The 21,664-nt window shown below is 41.0% G+C and overlaps 1 protein-coding gene across 10 annotated transcripts in view; it reads right to left on the reverse strand.

Moving 5' to 3' along the window:
* Positions 1-21,664, reverse strand: part of utrn (utrophin) — a 188,431-nt gene that overhangs the window by 38,062 nt on the left and 128,705 nt on the right. For all 10 annotated transcript variants that reach the window (XR_011038911.1, XM_068341986.1, XM_068341994.1 and 7 more), the window contains 8 exons: positions 20,716-20,794; positions 19,351-19,411; positions 12,340-12,401; positions 10,610-10,684; positions 6,831-7,032; positions 6,103-6,188; positions 4,847-5,004; positions 904-1,070 (listed from right to left, as the gene is read on the reverse strand). Coding sequence is in view for 9 of the 10 variants with exons in the window: in XM_068341986.1 (XP_068198087.1) it covers positions 904-1,070; positions 4,847-5,004; positions 6,103-6,188; positions 6,831-7,032; positions 10,610-10,684; positions 12,340-12,401; positions 19,351-19,411; positions 20,716-20,794 (890 nt within the window). In the remaining variant the exon portion in view is untranslated. The remainder of the gene's footprint in view (positions 1-903; positions 1,071-4,846; positions 5,005-6,102; positions 6,189-6,830; positions 7,033-10,609; positions 10,685-12,339; positions 12,402-19,350; positions 19,412-20,715; positions 20,795-21,664) is intronic.

Below are 21,664 nucleotides of genomic sequence, written 5' to 3' on the forward strand. Positions count from 1 at the left end.
TCTACTAATTGTGGACCCTGCGTCGCCTGGTTTCTCTAACAAATTGGCCAAACCAATAAATACTTTATTAGATATTTATCATCATTCTCCAATGCATGTACCTTACATATGTTTTACAAATACTTACAGACAGAGACAGAGAGACAGACAGGCAACCATTAGAATGAAATAAACAAAACGCCTGCTATGCATTTTGCCTCCACTTTCTCTCCTGCTCTCTGCCTTTTTTCCCCTCTCATCGATCAATGACAGAACTCAGGAGACGTGTGCTTCATCAAATGTCTGACTGCATTTCTCTTTTCTGCTGGCAAAGCAACAGTTCTGAAATGGACAATCCTGCCACCTTATTCCCAACACCCTACCTCTGCATGGTGTTACACACATTTCCTGTCAAAAAAGAGAAGCTTTTACCAGATCGAGCGAAAAACTCCACTGCATGAAAAATTCACTATGGTAGTGGAACAGTAACACCTTTCTGACGGCACTTATTGTACATGTGAGAAATACAATGAGAAACTGTTTCAAACAGCAGCAGCCGTGTGAATGTCAGTCCAGTCTATCAGAGGGTGTCTCACACAGATTGTTAGCAAGCCCATCGGGTCTCTGTGAACTTTACCATTGTGGCCATTTATTGCCTGTATGTTTGTGCATATAAGCTGTTGTGTTTGTCACTAAGAGTGTGTGTTTCATTGCAGACCTACAAATGGTATTTAGCCAGTGATGTATCAGCTGTTGACATTTAGATAAATGCTTGCCCTCCTGAGCAGATCTGCCCTTTATGCTCAACTAGAGACAAACACCACAGAACACTGCCCCATATGCCATTTGTGTATGCTGTAAACTTGGCACATCATTTTCAGTGTGTGCTTCAGAATTCTTAAATTGCATGTGTGTGTCTTTTACCGGAAGCCAACAATAGGACACTCCTTGCAGATGTTACACTTGGCCTGATGCTTAGCTGTTTCTGCAGCAGCGACTCTGTGCAGGACCGGAAGCCAAACCATAGACTGGGGCTCCAGACGCATCCAGTCAATAAACTGCCTTGGCTCCAGCTCCACCTTATTGGTCACCTGGGCATGAAAGAGGCATATCCAGGAGTTAGGAGACTTTAAATCACAAGTTTAGCCACCATGCGATGTTTGGTTTCCATAGTTCAACAGTGCTGACAGAGAGAAATGAAAAGGAAATATGCAAATTATTGCACTTTAATTAAAGACAAATAAAGGCACATAGAAGTTTAATTTTAGCTGTTTAATTAACAAAAGTAGGAGAAATAAAACAGTAACTCACTATGCTCAATTACTGTATTTTGCATCTGCTGTAATTATATTCAGTTTGAAAAAAACAATGAAAACCTGGCACTTATTACTGAAATGAAACACCGTCTAGACACTGGTATAAAGTGGAGCTGGCAGATTTTCAGATCAGTACATCACAAATAGTCCAAGGTCTGGTCTGACCAAAGTTTAAGATGAGTACGCACAATAAAGCAGGGACTTTATCAAGACACATTATGGTTCGTGTTATTCATGTTTATTACACTCCCTGTTAAGACCAATGTGCTGACAAGTAGAAACTTCAAAGAAAGACATAACTCATTACTGTGTAAAGAGCATAGCTGTTCAACAGCAGATGACATCATCTCAAAGACCAGACAAAGTGGGACTCGCTGACATGGCTGCTGGTGACGCTAAACTTATCAAACATAACCTTTCATTCGAATTGTGTGTGTGTGTGTGTGTGTGTGTGTGTGTGTGTGTGTGTGTGTGTGTGTGTGTGTGTGTGTGTGTGTGTGTGTGTGTGTGAGTCCCATTTCTCCAATCCCTTCTCAGGGCCTAGACGTTCCTAGGCCCTGACACTATGGTAGAAATAATATGAAAATAAGTTACTGCTACAACTGAACCAAACAGAAGCAGACTCATATCTGGTGAGCTGAATCAGAGATTGGATATCTTAATCAATAGTTGTAATACTTCATCCAGGAAAATATTTACTTGTAAAAGGTTTAATTTTAATCGTATTCAAAACCCTAAATATGAAAAATAAGGTCGGGGACTAAAAATATTTACTAAGATTTGTGTCTGGAACGGTCTCCAAAATTACACCTCAGAAGACAAGTTCTTGGTAAAGCTGCTTATAATCGAACAAAACAGCGACTGTTTCTTCCATATGGGCTGAAGTGTATTCCTAAAAAGTTATTTACTTTGGCTAAAAAGCAAGTGTTGCCAATCGAATAGGAGGACAACTCATGTCATCTTTATAACCTTCATCATTCCATCTGCCCTTCACCTGGACAATGTCCTCATTGTCCATTGCCTCTGCCTCTCCTGTCCCATACATTAGCCCTACCTCTGCCTCTCCTGCCTCCTACATCTCACCTAATGGCAGGCCCATAGCACTTACAGATTAATTACCCCAGAGAAGAGATGGCTCACAGGACGGCGAGAAGGAGAGGGAAGGATGGGTAAATGAAGGAGACTGACAAAGGAGCAGCGAAAGAAGCCATATTTATGGCGGTACAACTCGTTCATCACAGTCCTATTAAACCAAATTGACTTGGTGACTGCACTGTCACTGACAGGGCAGATGTACAGAGTAGGAACAAGGATTATATGAGTGTGAATATGCAAATGAGAGAGAGAGAGTGTGTGTGTGTGTGTGTGTGTGTGTGTGTGTGTGTGTGTGTGTGTGTGTGTGTGTGCGTGCATGCGTGTTTCTACCTGCCAGCCGGGTTCGATGATTGAATGATTTATGAGCAACTGGACTACAGCTGATACAGCAATCAGTGATCAAGTCTGTCGGCAATATTTGCATGTGTTTACATGTTCACCTCTCTGTGTGCATGTGTATTTTAATACAAGGGTGAACCGTAGCCAATCAGGTCACATGTGTTATTTTAAGAAGAACAAAATAAGGTTGTAAGGTTTCAAGTTATCCCTGGCCCCTATTTTTTAATGGAAAGGTGCAGGAATTCAGTGAAATTTATAGCTTCCTAATTTTAATCTTTGGCTAATGTTTACAAATGCCAAAGCATGAGGCAGTGAAACGCTGTAGGAAAAATGAAACTGATCCCAGAGGAAGAGGAAATCATTAAATAAATGTGATGTCCACATATATACCAGGGGAAATGTGTGGCTTACTGCAGTAAAACACTAGAGGACAGCCAGCAGGACACAGGAGACCATTTGAGACTCCATGGTTGGTCAGTGGAGCTGAAATATTGAAGCTCTTTCACAGGCCTGAGAGAGACAGGCCTCAGACAGACGAAAAACACGATGGAGACTGAGGTGCTCGAAGACAATTAGGCTTGATTAGGCTTAATCTCTTACAATGTTGGTCACCTGCCAAAAAATATGAGCAGTGATGTCAGAAACTGAGACCAATATTTGGACCAAACCCTTCGTACTCCAATTCCAAACTCATTACTTGCCCATAAATCAAATGCAGACATGGGTAGATCAAGCTCTGCTGCAATGCAGGGAAAGAGTCCAAGTCCCACCTATCTGAAGCTCGCAATGCTAGGTGATTTCAAATCGCTACATGATGCTGTTTGTGGTGTGACCAACGGGAAAACGGATAACAGTGGAATGTCCTTGCTTTAAACGTGTGTTTTTTAGTTATTTCCAAAAGCGTTTGGCCTTGACTGAAATCAGTATGATTTAAAAAATGGATGATTCAATTTCTATTTCTTAATCATCTAATAAAACAAGCAATAAGTGCATGCATCTGCAAAGAATTGCCCTCACTACTAGAAAAATTCTATTTATGGAGATGTCAATACACCATTACCTCAATTATAGCAGAATTATTTTGTTTTAAATTATCAAAAGTGCCAAAACCTTTAACATAAAGCAAATTAAGAAATACCTAATGACCAACAACACATACAGAATCCGAAATCTGAATCCTGTTTTTGGGTAAACAAGAGACAATAAAGCAGTGTCTGTGATGGAGATGATTTCTATATTAAATGATTAGAAATCCAGGGATGGTAACAGGAAAATATTTTTTTTCACTTGAACCTTTATTGTTGAACCATTGATGCGGTTCTCAGCTGACAGCTTTTCAGCAATTTCTAACAGATTTAGAGTGAAATTATTGGTAGGAAAAACAAAATACATAGATTTATCCAAAAATATTTAATGGAAAATGTACTTCATGTTTTGAAAATATATATTCACTGGTTTTCGTCAATGCTTTTCACTTGTTCTCATTAGAAAGCTTATGAGAAGAATACATCTATCATCAGTTCAAGAATTGTTTTCTAGTGTTGTTCTCTGTTCATATTTACACTATTTACAGTTCGAAGACTCTCTTCTCGCAAGAAGTTCTACCAACTTCTGGTGTTTGCCATGCCACCATCTCTTTCTCTTTAATGAAATCTCTCACCTGGCACTAAAGGTTGCTTTAGTTGATGTTGTCTATGAGTTACGAGCATTCTCGTTAGTCTAAATCCTTTAATATTCATCCCATCGCCTATCCAGCAACAAATACACTAATGTTATTCGACTTTTCTGTTCGTGGAAATTACATCAAAATTTTTTGATGACAATGAAATAATATACCTATCTCCCACTAAAATTCTCAGAACAGATTTATAATTATTATTTTAGTCATAATCATTACAAATGGTGAAGAGTAGTTACTTTAAAAAAATCAAATATGTATTTAAATAAGCTTATTAATCTTTACATGTTTCAGTGTGGGTCATGAGTCTCTGGAAGCATTATTTTGAGGGTTGCAGGATGGATGTTTCAAAACCCTTTTATAACTGCTTTGGTGCATACTTTATCCTGTAACAAATCATATTTTAGTTGCATGTTTGAGCATGTGTCAGCAAACATACATGCTGGAAGCAACTCCGGACACTGGGTTCAATGTTGGAGCCTCCGAAGGCGGCCACTTCCCCCAGCTGTCTGGGTATCTGGATGGCTTCATGAAGCAGCAGCCCGAGCTGTCTCTGGTCACATGTGTCACCTGCAGATGCTACCTGGCTGAAGAGGTCTGAGTGGGGAGAGAATGAGAGCAGAGGTGATTGAGGCAGACAGAGGGAGAAAGAGAAGAGAAAGAGTCAAAAGATGTAGGTGCCACTTCAAATATAAGACATGTGTATAAGTAGCTGCAGACTAGGGAACTGTGATAATATAGGCCAGAGTGGGGGGAAAGGGTTAAAATGTGTTCATGTGGGACGTGGGAGACACTGAAAAAGTCAAGACTGACATATATTTTTATCTTTATATCTTCTACATCCCTCACTCTCTTTCTGCTCTGAACTCTCTCTCCTCCATCTCTGCATCAAAATCTCTTGGAGATTTAAAGAGCTGTAGGAGATGTGGATGTCTGCCCAGTGACACACAGTCTCGGCCAGTTAACACAATGACAGCGCTATATAAAGTTGGGAAACATCTGGGAAAGGGAAAGGGGAGCGCAAGGGAGAAATGGGGGGCATGACAGGTCGTTGTAGTCTGTTTGGAATCTATTTTCAACCCCGTGTGAGGCCACGCCCAGTTACAGGTGTATGCATGCATGTCCATGTTTGTGTATGTGTCCTGTATATTACTAAATCCATGGGACTGATAAATAATGAGCGTCCAAACAAATGAAGGTGCAAGAACTCCATCAGGCGTGCTTTTCAGAATATCCGGTGGAACAAACAGGCTCAAAGGGGAAACACGGATGGAGAAGAATGACAAAAGTGAGCAAAATAGGATGGAATGAGAGACAAAACTACGAGATGGATGAACAGGGGTGTGAGTAGTGACAGTGGAGGAAGATAGAGGGAGATAGTGTGGCAGAAACAAAGAGGAGGAAGCCAAAATGACAGTCTTCTCCCTCTGCAGCAAGCCTCCGTACCTACGCCCTAATCCTCAAAAATAAATCAGAAAAGAAAATTAAATAAAGAACAGGGGAAACGCGTAGGAGGTCTCTCATCCAATTAGACGACCTATTCTTTGGCTCCTATCTCTCTGAGAGTTTGATTAATGCTGCTGGGTATTGCAGCCATACTGGATTAGTACCGACACCACAGACCAGTCAGGGGCAGCCGTGTGTTGAAGAGCTCATGTGTGTCTGCATAGATTTAAGTTCGTTGTCGGCACTTACACTTGTATTTCTCTTCCAGGTGTCCTTTGCAGAGAGAGAGTAAACCAATCTTCATGGACAGGACACGGATCTTTCCACTGCGACCACTGACCACACACACACACACACACATACACACACAGTGAATAGATGTTTTTGCACAAGCAATATGTTTGTGTGTTCCCACCATTTTAGATCTGAATTACGAGCAACATCAGTGACAGAAAAACATTGTGTTAAGATAGAGACGAATATCTGTGTATGTGTGTGTATACCCTTGTACTTGTACTGTGAGACAGAACTATAAGATTATTAAGGCTCTCTCTGAATACCTATAAATGACATTTAATTCAGTTAGCATGTAGGAATTTCAGCATATTTCTTCAATATATCAGTACCAGTTTGGTATGTCAGTACCATTGCAGTGTATTTAAACATGTGTTTATGCAAGTCTGGTTTCAAACAAACCGCGTGTAAGGAGCTGGTGCTTATATGATGTATAAATACATTATTGTGTAAATATGTACAACACAATCATGCACATTCCTGTGAAAATCTGGGAGTGCTGAAAGACATGGGCTTTGGCACTTGTGTCCACATAACTCCTTTGTGTCACACTACAAAGCAAGTTTTTATGATTGAGGTGGAAACATGGATGATTCCCAGGTTCCCAATCTGTGATAAATCCAGAAGATGAAGGGGTGAGTTGATAATCCCAGACCTAAAGGGGAAAAACATGGTGTACTTACGTGTCGTAAACATTAAGTAGCCAGTTGAGACACATGTCAACACAAAGAGGCACATTGACCAAGTCTTTGTGTTCCTGCTCCAGGCCATCGTAAATGGATGTCAGACAGTTAATGATGTCGGGAACAGACAGCAGCTGGTTGTTGTTGGTCATCTTATGCTGCTCAAAGGTGTTCTGGGTCACATTGAGGTCCAACAGGTCCACTGCAGATTGAGACCAGGGGGGAAGGAGGCAGAAGGTGAGGACCCAAATTATTAAGAGAAAAATTGGGACAAAAAAGTGAAAGTAGAAAAAAGAAGAGTAATGAGGGTTAACAGGAAGAAAAAGACATTACAAGGAAAGAGAAATCATGAGGCAGAGCAGGAGGTGAAATAAAGAAAAAGTAGAACCATTACATTAGAAGAACCTTACAGTCAGACATTTTGGGAAATCTGAAAAGAACAAACAGGTCAGACAGACTATTCATAGAATATAATGTGTTGCCTGGTGGGAGAACAGATAGATCATCACACTTAAACATAAATGTGAGAGAGAAATCAGAAATTTGAATAAAATAGCAAAAAAATACTGAGAAAAGTCTGTTGTCTTCCAATTTAATTTATTGGCTTCATCTTCAATGACAACGAAAAGTGCATTCATGACATCAGTGTTTCAACCTAATTCTGTTACCTTTCTTTGAAGACACAAGAGCGGCATAACAGAAAGATGTGTAACACATAAGAGAAAATGAGGACTGAGGATAAAACAAGTCCAAGCAGCAGGTAAACTTTGTAAACATAAACAAATACACCCATGCAGAACAAAGTCAATAAAATAAAAGCCACCCTCAGGAGCTCTGGTGAAGCAGATACTTTCAAGATCAACCTCGTCTGTGACATTATTGAAAGTACTTAATAAAATGTGAAATGCTCGATACAGATTCAAGTTTATACCAGAAGTGTGGCATATCCTCAAAGCCGTCAGCGTCATACCAAATACAATGTGCTGATGATAAAAAGCATTTTTCCTTGATGCAATGCATACTTTTTATGCACTGTTTGTTTGCAGCATGGATTCATGATTGAATCAGTTTGGTTTGTACGTCTGAATTTTAACTGCGTAACTGAAAAAAATGTATTGTCTAATTTGGATCAAACCTTTATCAGACAGAGGCATCAGGGATGGAAACAGCCGATTTAATTTTGGGAAGCACCTGGAAGACCAGGAAATGTGGGAACCTTTGGTGGAGCAGTTCAGACATTTATACACTCTCTTAAATAATGAACGTCACTCATGTGTGTGTGTGTATGTGTGTATGTGTGTGTGTGTGTGTGTGTGTGTGTGTGTGAGCTGACCTAGCCAGAATAACAGCTGCCTTAGCTCTGTCCACGGGTCCAAAAGATTACAGAAATAAAGAAATAAAAAACATGGTCAGTGGAGCTGCTTTGCTCACGAGAACATGGGCGTATTATACACACTGTGTACGTTTGTAAACCATGTTCCTGCAGAAATGAGGGGCAGAACAGTGACGACAGTGCTCGATGTTAAAACAATGCTCTACCTATTACAGGTAGTCAATTACCTTAAAGCATGGTGTAAGTATCCAGCTTTAACATGAATTAACCTGAGATTTCTCACTGAGGAATATATATTACTGATTTATGTATTAAATTCTGAAGGTTGAATAATAAAACAATCAATAAAACAAAGGAAAACTGTTTAAAGACATAAACCAGCTGTAGTTTTGTCTGAGTCTCTTCCTCTCACGCTCCGACATCTTTTCCAGAAACTATTTAAACTCTGCTCCCTCTCCCCTTGCCTTTATCATCCTCCTCTGCAGCCTGCCTGCCTTATGTTGTCCCCTGCTCCCCAGACGACACTAATTACTGGGGTGCATCCATTCGGAGTGGGCCACAGCAGGGCAGCCATACTTTCAGAAAGCAAAACTTTCCTTCTCTCTAGCTTTCTCACTGCACAGGAAGATATGAAGCTGTGGCACTTTAGTGGGATACCCAGTGAGCTCATTTGTGGTTCTCCAGCCCCCTGGCATAGGCTTAACCTAATTAGACATTTTATAATATCCCTCTGTATCTTGTGTGTTGGGACATAAAAACACACACACGCACTCTGATGTACACACATGCACAGGTCCCCAAGCACAGATTCCATACGAATCCAGGGTAATAACCACTAACTGCTGTGCAAGTGCGTAAGAGTCAGCGTGTGTGTGTGTGTGTGTGTTTTGCATTGTGACTGTTCTAATCTAATGGTTTAAATTGAATTGCAGTGCCCAAAGTCGAAATCACTCAGACTAATGCATTCCCGTCACAAACATACACCCGCAATCAGGGAGTCAAGATGAGATAGCAAACTAAAATGCCTGAATTATTCAAACTCATTAACAACCAACAAACGCAATAACACTCTTTGACGCCCATGATTATTCAGGTACACATGTCTAAGATGCACAAATGCACTTAAACTTGTTCCGCAAACTTCCCATGAACAGGAGAATGTGTGTGAGCTGTGTGGGTCCACAACATGTGCTGCTAGAAGAACAGCAGCAGATACAGTATTTATTTGTCACTATTACTGGCATGCATCTCCAACATGCTTGGAGCATGTCCAGCATGTTTGGAAACCGTACTAGAGTCAACCCTCGGTTTTCGAACATAATCTGTTCCAGAAGGCTGTTCGAAAAGCGAGTAGTTCGAAATCCGAAACGATTTTTTCCATTATAATTAATGTAAATAATTTTAATCCATTCCAAGTCTAAAAAACAACTTTTTAAAGTTTATTTTAAAATATTTTACACCATAAACTGCACTGTATACTGTTTACCATAAATAAAAAGGGGTAGAAAACAGACACTGTTTTATTTTAATAAAAGATATTCTATTGAACTTTGAACACGAATGCGCTTATGGAGGAAGCATCCTGAGCAGTTCGCTCGGCTCCCAAGTGAGTCGCGTTCAGGCACGCTCGGCTTCTTTCGGTTTACACCATAAACTGCACTGTATACTGTTTACCATAAATAAAAAAGGGTAGAAATAGACAGTGTTTTATTTTAATAAAAGATATCCTATCGAACTTTGAACACGAATGCGCTACGGAGGAAGCATCCTGGGCATTCGAGTTCGCTCGGCTCCCAAGTGAGTCGCGTTCAGGTACGCTCGGCTTCTTTCGGTTTACACCATAAACTGCACTGTATACTGTTTACCATAAATAAAAAAGGGTAGAAATAGACAGTGTTTTATTTTAATAAAAGATATCCTATCGAACTTTGAACACGAATGCGCTACGGAGGAAGCATCCTGGGCATTCGAGTTCGCTCGGCTCCCGAGTGAGTCGTGCTCAGGTACGCTCGGCTTCTTTCGGTTTGGTCGAGAGCTGAATTTTGGTCGAGTACAGAGACGTAAAATTCTCAGATTTTCTGGTGGAAAACCGATTTGGTCGAGAACAGAAGCGTTCGAAAACCGAGGTTTGACTGTACCTTTATCAGAGATTCCATAATGAACCAGCAGACAGCAGCTATTTTGTTCAGGCAGATGTTTAAATGATTAAAAAAAAAACACCTGTGGGCAACAAATGAGGTAAGCACCAGATGTGATTGCACAGACAAAAGTCATGCACATGAATACACCGTCACGCAGTGGGAGTAATTTTCAATGCAAAACACCATTAGCACCTGCACGGGTCTGGCAAAGCTTCGAATCATTCCTGCATCCCGTTGTTGCACTCAGACTTGAAAAGAATCAGGCTAGGACAGTAGATGTTTCAGTGTGTGAGCGTCTTACTTACAGCACAGCGCTTTCTGTAGTCTGCGTATCTTCATGGCTGTTCGGTATGCTGAGAATCTCACATTGTTCAGGTCCGCTTCAAGTGGGGAAAAAGACACAGACATGAAAGGTAGACGGACAAAGAATACAGAAGCAGAAAATCCCACACACACTAGAATGGAAATCTACCCACTGGGCCAAATTAGCAGGCTTTTTGTTAGTTATTGTCTATGGAGATGACTGAGGGGAGTGTTCTGTGGACAGTGTAATTAGGTCAGAGAGTTCTGTCTCAGTGGTGGCGGGTGAGTATTTGTTGAGCTGCCTGGTTCCAGAAAACACTCCCAAAGTTTCACAGCACATTAGCAAAATGTGTCATTCAAGGCTGTAAGGCCCCCCCCCCGACCTCTTTTAGCATGTGTGTTTAAATAGTAGGTTACTCGATCAACGCATATGCGCCCAAATTTTTATCCATGAGACTATTAAATATATTTGGGAGCACTGGTGCGACTAGGGACAAAAATCTGGTGCGCCTTTTTTTCTCTTCTCTCTTGCTCTTTCTCTCTGTCCATAGAGCAGGGGTCACCAAATGGTGGACCGTGGTCCGAATCCGGACCGCGTGATGGTTCTGTGTGGACCCGTGACCACTCCATGATAAATTCACGAGAGTAGATTTTCTTGGCGCATTTTTACTTGCAGTTTGCGGCTACAGACTGCGGGCGCTGCTCCTCCAGTTAATACAGTAATAGCTTCACTCAGTTCAGCCAATCAGATAATTTATCTACCCTGCACCGTCAGTGCACCAGGAAGTGAGACTGCTCTCTGCCGCTACCACTGTGAGTTTACCGCTACAGCGGAGCACAGAAAAAGGGAGACAGCATACCTCCAAAGAAGGGAGGTTAACGAGGAAAACCGCTGGTTAACAATGAGTGGACGAAATGTATGTTTATTCCTCTGTCAGGCAGTTCAAAACCATTTTACCTCATATGGTCTGAACACATAGCATGAATTAAAAGTGGTAACATGAAGCGCCACTATGAAATAAAGCACAGATCTTTTGCGCAGAATTATTCCCTGAAGTCCGAGCTGAGGGCAAAATGACCGAGAAAAATGCAAACGAATGTCCACTGAAGGCATGGTAGAGTTTGGGGCAACATAAAACATCTTTTAGTGACGTTTTAAAATACAAAACAATCCAATAATAACCAAAATGGTTCAGTCCAGGTACTGGGCTGGCCTGTCAGCGCGCCACAATGCACTATTAAGCAACACCCAGGTAGTGCCTCAATTTGGCCCCTGACCCGGAGGCGGACCAACACAGCATCCTCAGGTGAGCGTCTCTCATACAGTTTTGTGTGGACGTGGGGAAAATGCGTAGGCACCGAGTGTGTACCCTCGAACGCACTACCAGGACAGTTTGTTTGATGCGGACACGTGAGTGTGGACCTGCCGGAGAATGTGCACGAAACAGTCTGAGCAGGACCGCGGTCCTGCCAGGAAACAATGAGAGCGCAGCTGCGGCTGCTCTCCTAGGCGAGCGAGAGAGGCGCGCGGAACAGAGATGGACGGAGCGGTGTCTATCGCTCCGTCACTGCCTTGCTTTTGGGTAGGTGCTCCTAAAGTCTTTGCTGGTGCTACTAACTTCTAAATTTGGGAGCACCAGTAATACCAAGAAAAAAATGCTAATTTCGAGCCCTTTTGGGCCAAAAAAATTCTTATTAATGCTGTCATTGTGCTTGTGATTGTGTTTCTTACCTAGTGACTGGTAGAGCTCAGTCATCTTTGGATGATCCCAGCAGGTCGTCTGTGTTTGGTGACTGAAAATTACACAGCAAGACAGCCATTAAATGGAGAAAACACAAACAGAAGATGACACACAAACTGAGCCACTGATGTCAAAGTACACACATACTGATATTAAAAAAAAAGATTTTCAAGGCATATCACAAGAGAGACGTTACTTCAGTACACAAAAGATGAACACAGCATATCAAGTACATAAAAGAACCTGGCAAGATAAACATGCCCTCAGAATCATATACACGATAACAGCACTGCATCCTCACCGAAAGCAAACTTTTCAAAGCTGGGACCAACAGATCTCACTCACTCACTCACACAGCACAGTCACACACACACACACACACACACACACAGACACACAGACACACAGACACACAGACACACAGACACACACACACAGACACACACACAGACACACACACACACACACACACACACACACACACACACACACACACACACACCCCACCTTGGTCCTGATCTGACTTTCACACATAGTAAATATAAAGGTTTCACCCTGTTGACATTTTCGTTCAAAATAAAAGCCTCACAAAATGAAGAAGTCATCTAATAATGACATCCCACCAAAAGACTGCACAATTAATTAAGTGCATGAGATTGGAACCATTCCATTTGGTGAGCCACAATAACCATGTGGTGTTTGAATATACTGATGAACGCGACCAATCTTCCAAGTCGGGAAAATAAAAGAATTTGTACGAAAATTAAGATGTGAAAACAGCACAAATGTTTTGTTAATTCACTTGTAACGTTTGATGAAGCTAGTGTGTCTAGTTGAGATAAACTAGGGATAAAAAAACTAATACAGATAAATATGTTGAGGAATATGTTCCCTTAAAATAAAGCCAACCTACTGTAAAAACAATGATTAAAAAAAGATGACACACAGCTCCTGCAAAACCAGATCAAACACGGTTGCCTTCAGAGGCAAGACAGCAGACGATCAGCCTTTCCTCCAGCTGTGACTGCCAATCAGTGGGTCTGTTTGCGTTGTGCTGGCCGTGGTGTCTCTGTGTTCTGAATGGCACTTGACTGTCAGAAGCTGCACCCGAATATTCCCAGCGTGTTTGAGATTTATGGAAGTAGCATTTGATATGTAAGTCTGCTTTTGAGCAGAGAAGTTCCCCTGGGGTCCTGTGAAGGAAGTGAAGTCAGGTGCTGAAACCAAAACTGGGCAGCAAGAGCGGACGACAAGAATCCTCCTCTCACATAGATGTTCATTACAATTCAGTGGCGGAACAGGGTGATGATCCCTTTAACACCTGCACAGGCAGCATTTATGAGTGGACCTCCCGGTGCTGAGGGCAGGCTTGGGTTTTAAATGGCTCAAGGGCTAAGTGCTCATCTCAACTGACAAAGGGAGTTTCAATGAATTGAAGGTTGGGGATTTAAAGATATTTGCTGCACACAAACTCAAAACTAGAAGAATATCAGCTACCAAGGTGAAAAGTCTCCAGCTTTTATCATCATGAGAAATATTTAATTGTAAACTGTGGAAGGACACATAGTAGAGCTCGCACAATAATAGACACAACTCCATCCAAATACCTGTGTTGCATTCATTCATGTGCACACACACTTATATAATTTGCGAGATAATGAATGGTAAATGGCCATAAGGAGATGAGTCAAGAACTGTACTTGAGGCTGACCTTCAAAACTAAGTGTTATGATGTTATGCTATAGTCAAAGCAAACTAGTGAAACATTTATTTCAGTACCACTACAGTACAGATTACAAAGCAGGAAACATTCACAGGTGAGGAGAGGCATTCTAAAGAGCAGATAAAAAAAATTATCCTCCACAAACCTCAACATACAACAAAGCAATGCCAATCACAGGTACATAAAATTCCCTTCACACAAGTGATTTGAAAATCAAGTCAAATGGATTCATATATTTAAATATAGATTTTCGCTTAGATTTTATACTGTTTATATTTTAATTTTATAATGTTTATATTTGAATTTTTTTAGTATATGTACTGTTAATGCTACATGTGTCTGTTAGTGTAGTGTATGTCTTGCGGTATGTCCTGTTTTGTTTTTGTTTTTTCCTGGTGTTTGGCTGAGCAGTGGATATGTGCAATTTATTAATCTATCTATCTATCTATCTTTCCTTGGTCAACTTGAGTGGCAGCCTCTAGTAAGTAATCTGCTTTGGTCTTGAGCAATGAATGTCACTTCTCCTTCATAAACATCGATGAATGGCATCACGGAGTAGGCGATCAGGTGTGGTCACAAAGGAGCTCCTGCAGTACGCGAAGGGAAGGATGAAATCACCTAAGTGAGCAAAGTGGGCTGCTGAAAAAACTCGATAGAAGAGTGACAACTGACCCACATCACCGACATTAAAGCTAATAGGCACCTTCTGATGAGCATTTCCATTGGTGTTACAAATTCCTGCAAAAGAGTTAAGTGGTTTGATAATTACCCACTTTTTTCTGTTCCATAACCACAGTTCTTAAATGTGGGTGACCACAAAGTAGCAGATCATATGCAAAAAAAAAAAGTATTCCTTGGGATGAACAAAGGAGCAAAGAGTTTAAATCGCTTCCCACTCTCAGGCTGCAGACCGGCCAACACGATGCTGCTGGGAGTTAGTCAAAGTCACACAGTAAGTGCAACCTGAATAATTGTAAGTGCACAGATGAATGATTACTTGCAAAACCATCCAACAACACAGCATTTGTCAAGAATTTGACAAAGCGAGAGGATTTTTTTTTTATTGACAGCAACCTGCCGGTCTTATCAAGAAGTGTCTCTGGCAGGTGATGAGTGACTGCATTGACTGCATGACATCTTTTTCTTCCCTTGGCATTTACTTCTCCTCTCTGTGAATATTAAACCCCTAAACTCAAAAGTTGTGAACATTGTGCTTTGTAAATTTTGAACAGCTTTGGAATACAAGTAATAATATTTTGCCTACATAAAGACACCATGTACAAACCTGCTCTGGGACTATGTGTCCAAACTGGCACCACATACAAAGCCTGTCTAATTTGTATAGGATAACCAACCCATCAAATGTTTCCTGACAAAAACATATAGACCCTACACCAACAAAGCCTAATCTTTGCAAAGATGCAGCCTTTGTATAATCCCACCCAAAATGCCTGCAAGGCGTGATCCCAGCCCAGATGTGCCATAGTGGGTGAAATGAGACAATACGTGAATTTGCCTGCAAGAGCTGACAGACATGATACTTGTGTGAAGCAATTTGATTTCCTCTAGTATGTTGCTTGAACTCCTAACCACAGGGGGTGGACAAGGCGCAGTTTTAATCAGGAGGCTTTTGTCAGCTTAAAGAAAAGAATCAGAGTACGATAGGAGATGGAAGAGAAGACAAGGAGGATTGTGAGAAAATTAATGTGTCAACGACCAATTCAAGTGTCCACAGGGTGTCACAGCACTGACAGAGACCAGTGATTAGTCCTAGAAAGGATTTAGAAAGGGCTTTTAAAGAAAATTACATTTTTAAGATATAAAACATGCTGGCCAGTATGTATACTTGTGTGTAGGGGAAGACTGAAGAGACAGCGTGAAGCAGACTTAATTTTTAAGGAGATAAAGAGAGATCTCTATCCATTCCCCATTTTCATCAGGTTAGTGTGAAAGAGACCAAAGAGAAGGAGAACCTTGGTCCAACTGACCCAGAGGCATCAACACATGGAGTTTGCTGACAACCGGTACGTTTGATTAGTTGAGCATGGTTCCATTTGGACATCATGAGAATCTTTGGCTGTATGTAAGCGCTTCTTTGCCAGCATGAGGATGTACTAATGTCTTTGTATTTGTATATTGATATCAGTGCGCTGCATTTTATGTGATAATACTTGTTTTCATTTGTGTGTGTGTAGAAGGAGGTTCACTGGCTGGCCCCAACTGTGAATGTGGGTTGCTGTTGATTGTGAGGTTAAAAGCTTCTTCTTTGAATCATTGCCTGTCTCTCACCTTTGATCCCCTCTGGCGTCAACCTGTACAAAGTGACAAAGGTGTCCCTCCTCTTCTTTGTTCAAATCCTATTTTCTCTACCTCTGTCCAACTGTTTGAAAACAATTTATATTGATCCCCCTCCCAAATTTAATTTTGAAGATGATTCAAGAACTGCATCAGCGATTTTCAATCACAGTTGCATATAGACCTTTAGCAGTTTAACCCACCACTGACAGAAGACTAGATTTTAATCATTGAGAAGATTTTATTGTGGCTTTTTCTGTGGATATTGATACAAGTGGGATGAAAAACTATACTCATCTGGAATCACAAAGTCAGGCTATGACAAGTTCCAAGTAGAAGTTAGAGAAGGGAACAAAGATCTCGCCTGTTCAAACTGAAACATCTCTCATTTGGAAAAATCTGACATCACTATTAGAACCATATGGGAAGGCTGTCCAGGGACATAGACATTATCAGTTGAAGATGTGGTGACAATGTTGGGACTGAATCAGAAACGTGCAAATGAAATAGGCTGAATTTTAAAGAGTGATATACTGTAGAAGAGCTAGTTAAATCAAAGGAGGTCATATGACGATGGGATTAGAGTCACATAATCTTGTGGGTCAAATAATAATCACACAAACATTTTGCTTTTTAAATATTACAGTATTTTCCACACTACAAGGCGCACTGGACTATAAGGTGCACCCTCAATAATTTGTTTGTTTTATAATTTATTTCATATATAAGGCGCACCGGATTATAAGGCGCACACAATAAATAATGAATGAAATTTATTTGATAAACTGCAGCGGCTGTAGTTGCGCAATCCGTCCACTAGATAGAGCCGTGCTGCTCAGACAGTCATGATTGCATTCATGACTTCCTGACTACCTTTAAATAGCCCCTATTGTTATGTCAATTCTGAGCCTCATCAAGGAAACCTTATCACTTGATCACTTTGCCATCTTAGAAAGAAGTCAACACGCATATTAAAAAACCTGACATTAAAACTGGTTAAATTCATTACGAGTGCAGTCAGTGTGAACAGAGCGGATAATTTCCTGATCTGAAGTTCCAAGCAGATATTTAACCCTTAAAGCCCGATGATCACGCTGGCGTGATCAGAGCGCATGATATTTTTAAACTATTCTTAACTAATGAACTCTGTCATGTGGGTTGCCTCGGTCATGTTTCCGTGACAGTATAGATGTGAAACTGTCTTCCAGTTTTTATTTGGACCCGATTGACCCAGGAAAACCGGAGATATGATCGTTTACATTAGATCAAAGAAAAGCACTTCAAAGGGCTCCTTATCGACAGACGGCCGATGCCGTGTTTCTCTCCATGTGGCCGCCATCATACAAGTGGTGACGCATGTATTCACGTGATGTAAACATGTTTTGCGATTTGTACATGCTTGTCATTTGATGCAAACACGTACCGTGATTGGTGCATATTGTCATGTGACGCAAACGTCTGAATGACACAAACGATTATGCGCACGATATACACATGTTGCGTGCACATAGTCTTACTTTGAAAAACTCCTTTGAAGAGTGGCACAAGTGACACAAACTACATATAGTTATGTTAGAAGCCTATGGAAACCTTTTTTGAGTTCAAAATCAAATTTAAATAGCATTTTTTGGGTTTTTATGTACAATAAAATACAATTTGTTCCATTTTCAAATTTGACTGTGTGTGTCTATTTGGGCCCAATATGTAAATATAGTAAGTTATATGGAAATAAAAACTCTCTTCATGTAGCTGAAGTTGTGCTGAAGATAAACATACCAAGCATGGGTAAATCATTTTAATGATTAAAACTGCCAAAATAGGTCAGGGCTGTAAGGGCTAAGCTCCGACGTTCGTCTTTGTTTATTAATATTGTTTCGATCGATTGGTAGTCCAGTCGGAGGTGAGGTGCAGCTATTTGCTGCTGTGTGTCCTAAACAATTTTTTAACTAGTTTTAACCGTCAGGCTGCTAATTTACTGGTAAATATGACGCTGTTTTACTCCTAGAACTGACTTTAAAGTCGGTGTCTCACCGCCGTGAATCTCACCGCACGTCGCTGCAGACAGAATACACAAGCCTGAATGCGCCCCTCTGCTGCCCCCCCAGAGCTATCCACTACATTTGTAAATCAATTGCAGTACACTAGACACCTTTGTCTAGCAGTGACTGCTCTTGAAATTTCAGAAAAGGCTGGAATATCAGCTTTGAGGGTCTTTCATTCACCTTTACGCCAGTTTCTCCGTGTGTTTCCACAGACTAATAGAATGGACTGTCACTAGATTCCAGATGACAGCACAATGGCATTTTTTAGACCAATTAAGTTTAAACTGGGTTATTTCCGACTATAAATAGTTAGGAAATACTGAGATCAGTCAGTCAGTCAAACTTTATTAATAGAATTGTTGAAAGTTCCTTATGTTTTTCTACGTAATCACCGGTGCTCCTACAGTCTGCTCTACCGTCTGAGAGCAGCTCAGAGCCAGGACTTCGGTGACGCCCCTTGACTACCGTTGTTAGGGGGCGTAGGTCAGAGTTCCTTGTGAGGGTGCTCCTCTGGTGGAGGAATGCGGCATGACTGGCGGCCAGACTGCCGGCTTTTTTTCAGCGATAATGTTTTTAAACAATATTAATATGAATATTAATCCATATATAAGACGCACCGGATTATAAGGCGCACTACGGGTTTATGAGAAAATTTTAGGCTTTTAGGTGCGCCTTATAGTGCAGAAAACCTGTCAAGTAAAATGATGTGAAACTGCTCGCTTTACACTTCAAGTGTAACTTTGTTCTGAGGGGTCAAACCACTGATAAAGGTTGATGAGACAATACGCCAAAAATAGTTTATAGACAGTAACTTCCCTGCTCTAATACGAAAGCCCACCAGAATGCAGTACCCACTTACACCATATAAAACACACAAATACAAATGCATACAAGTAATACAGACACAAAGATGGCTATCAAAGTAATTTCCTGCCACTTACTTGATGTAATATGGAACCTTATTCTGAGAAACTGCACGTTGCCAAGGGAGCTGCACAGAAGCTGCAGGACGGGTGGTGGTGGTGAGAGAGAGACAAAGACAAATAAAAAAGATAAGAGAAGCGCTATCTTTATAAACATTAAAGTCTTTAACCATGCAGTGGAGTAGTCCATTTGGGGTTTAGGGCTCTGCTATCTAACAATACCTTGATAATGTCAACTAGCCGTAAAATAAGAGTCAGAAAGTCAATGTAAACATTCTGTCAGCAGGAAGAAATAAATATCACTTTTGAGAAAAAGTTCAACAAACCCATGTTTACATTCATGTTAGTGGAATGAGAAGGAGGACAATATATCCTGACAAGCCAAAGAAATCTTGAAAATGACAACTTAACAATGTAAAAAGCTGTCAAAATAATACTGGAGAAACTCTCTAGAGCAATATGGAGAAGAAATGGAGCTTGATTTATCGCCCTACCACATCCCCTCCTCCCTGACACAGCTCTACACTCAGAGAGATGAAAAGACAGTCAGAAAAAGAGATTAAGAGAGATTGGGAGATGTACGACATAGATAGGGCAAGATAAGGACACAGTACTTTATTGATCCCTGAGGGAATATTAAGCTACCAGTGTAATGAGAGCGAATGTCTGATGGAGCAGATAGTGTCATATTGCTGCGGAGATGAAAGGAAAGGCACAGTACTTGTCTGGTGGAGTTTCAGAGTTCTGTGCAAGGCTTACTTTGTAAATTTGTCTACTGGTAGCACAGCTCGATGGCCAAGATTACCTGCCCTAAATCACAGACAGTTCATTTAGTCTGTATCCCTGTCAGCCCGTAAAACAAATCCGGTGGGGCAGAAAGCAGACTAATGGCTCTATGATTATAAAAATATTCAAAAGGGAGACAAGAGGGGCACATGGAGCAACAGACTGGCCGATTTGTTTATTGTTCTCACTCCAGCATTTGTATCTATATTGGTTTCTAACGCTCTCTTTTCCTCTCTGCTAATGACCACTCTAAAGTGGGCAAAAGAAGTGAATGAGTGTAGTGCTCTAATTAAGCCCCATTTTATTCAAGAGTGAAGTGCCTCGTCTGCAAACTCACACTGTGTGTGTGTGTGTGTGTGTGTGTGTGTGTGTGTGTGTGTGTGTGTGTGTGTGTGTTGTCAAAGACGGCTGAGGAGTAGGGGAGAGACACAGAGACTGCATGCACACCCAGACATCCACCATTGATGCGTGACCGTGGAGTGTATTTACTGTATGTATGAATGAAGATGAAACAATGAGACATGAAAGAATTAGGGGATGTGAAGCAGCGCAGCAACAATCCTTCTGTCTCCGTTCAGCAGCTGGTGCTCTACTCACTGGAGAGGAAGTGTTGGGAGGAAGGGCCAAAGTCTCTGTGGGCTTCCTGCAGGAGCTTCAGTCTGTCCTCCACAGCCACCTGCATGATGACACATGGAGAGGAGGCGACAGTCAGCCGCCTGAGAGCAAAAAAACTACATAGTCTGGAGAAGGTGATCTCTTTGAAAACCAGCATGGATTCAGTGAAGCTCTGCAATTCCTTTGCACAATTGGACAAAATTTTATTACTCATGTGATCCTGTCATTCTCACCTCTCACACAGACTAATTATCACATTATCTGCTGCATCTCTGGAAATTAAAACAAATCTGACAAATTAATGTAGGTATAGTTGATAAAACTGGTGCAGAAAGCAAGCATAAATACAAATCCAGTTATCCTATGAACCTCACTGCTAAATGACTATAAAGCCATCTTCCCACTAAAATTAATGTTTAATAAATTGCATTCCTTTTTTCATACCGTATGATTCTCAGATGGAGAAAGTTAAGCTGGCAAAATAGCAATTAAAGCAGAAAGAATCTAAATTTTCTTCCAATCGCAAAAATCACACAACCTGTTGATACACAGATCAGAAACCTGAATTATAGCAGAATCAACTGAGGTCTCAGGCCTGTCTTCATATTGTGACTCTGATACAACAAGAGTGGATTCCTGGATTTCCTTTTCCTCATAGACATCGTATTACAATAATCCCTCGCGCATTCGCTCATCAACACGAGCTGCTTCCCTAAATCGCTAATTTTTACCGTACATGTATTGTATTGGCTGACAGCATCCGGAAGTGCGCTGCGTTCCGTTAGTCTTGAAAGGCAGTGCACTTCCGTGAGACACAAAGTTCTTTAAACAGTCTACAAGAGTGTGGGAAAAGGTAATACAGAAATGTTTAAATTACCGTAAATAATAAAATAGTTTATCGCTATATCGCGGAAATTTAATTTTCTGCCGG

The sequence above is a fragment of the Antennarius striatus genome, chromosome 19 (genome assembly GCF_040054535.1).
Source record: "Antennarius striatus isolate MH-2024 chromosome 19, ASM4005453v1, whole genome shotgun sequence".
NCBI classification, from domain to species: domain Eukaryota; kingdom Metazoa; phylum Chordata; class Actinopteri; order Lophiiformes; family Antennariidae; genus Antennarius; species Antennarius striatus.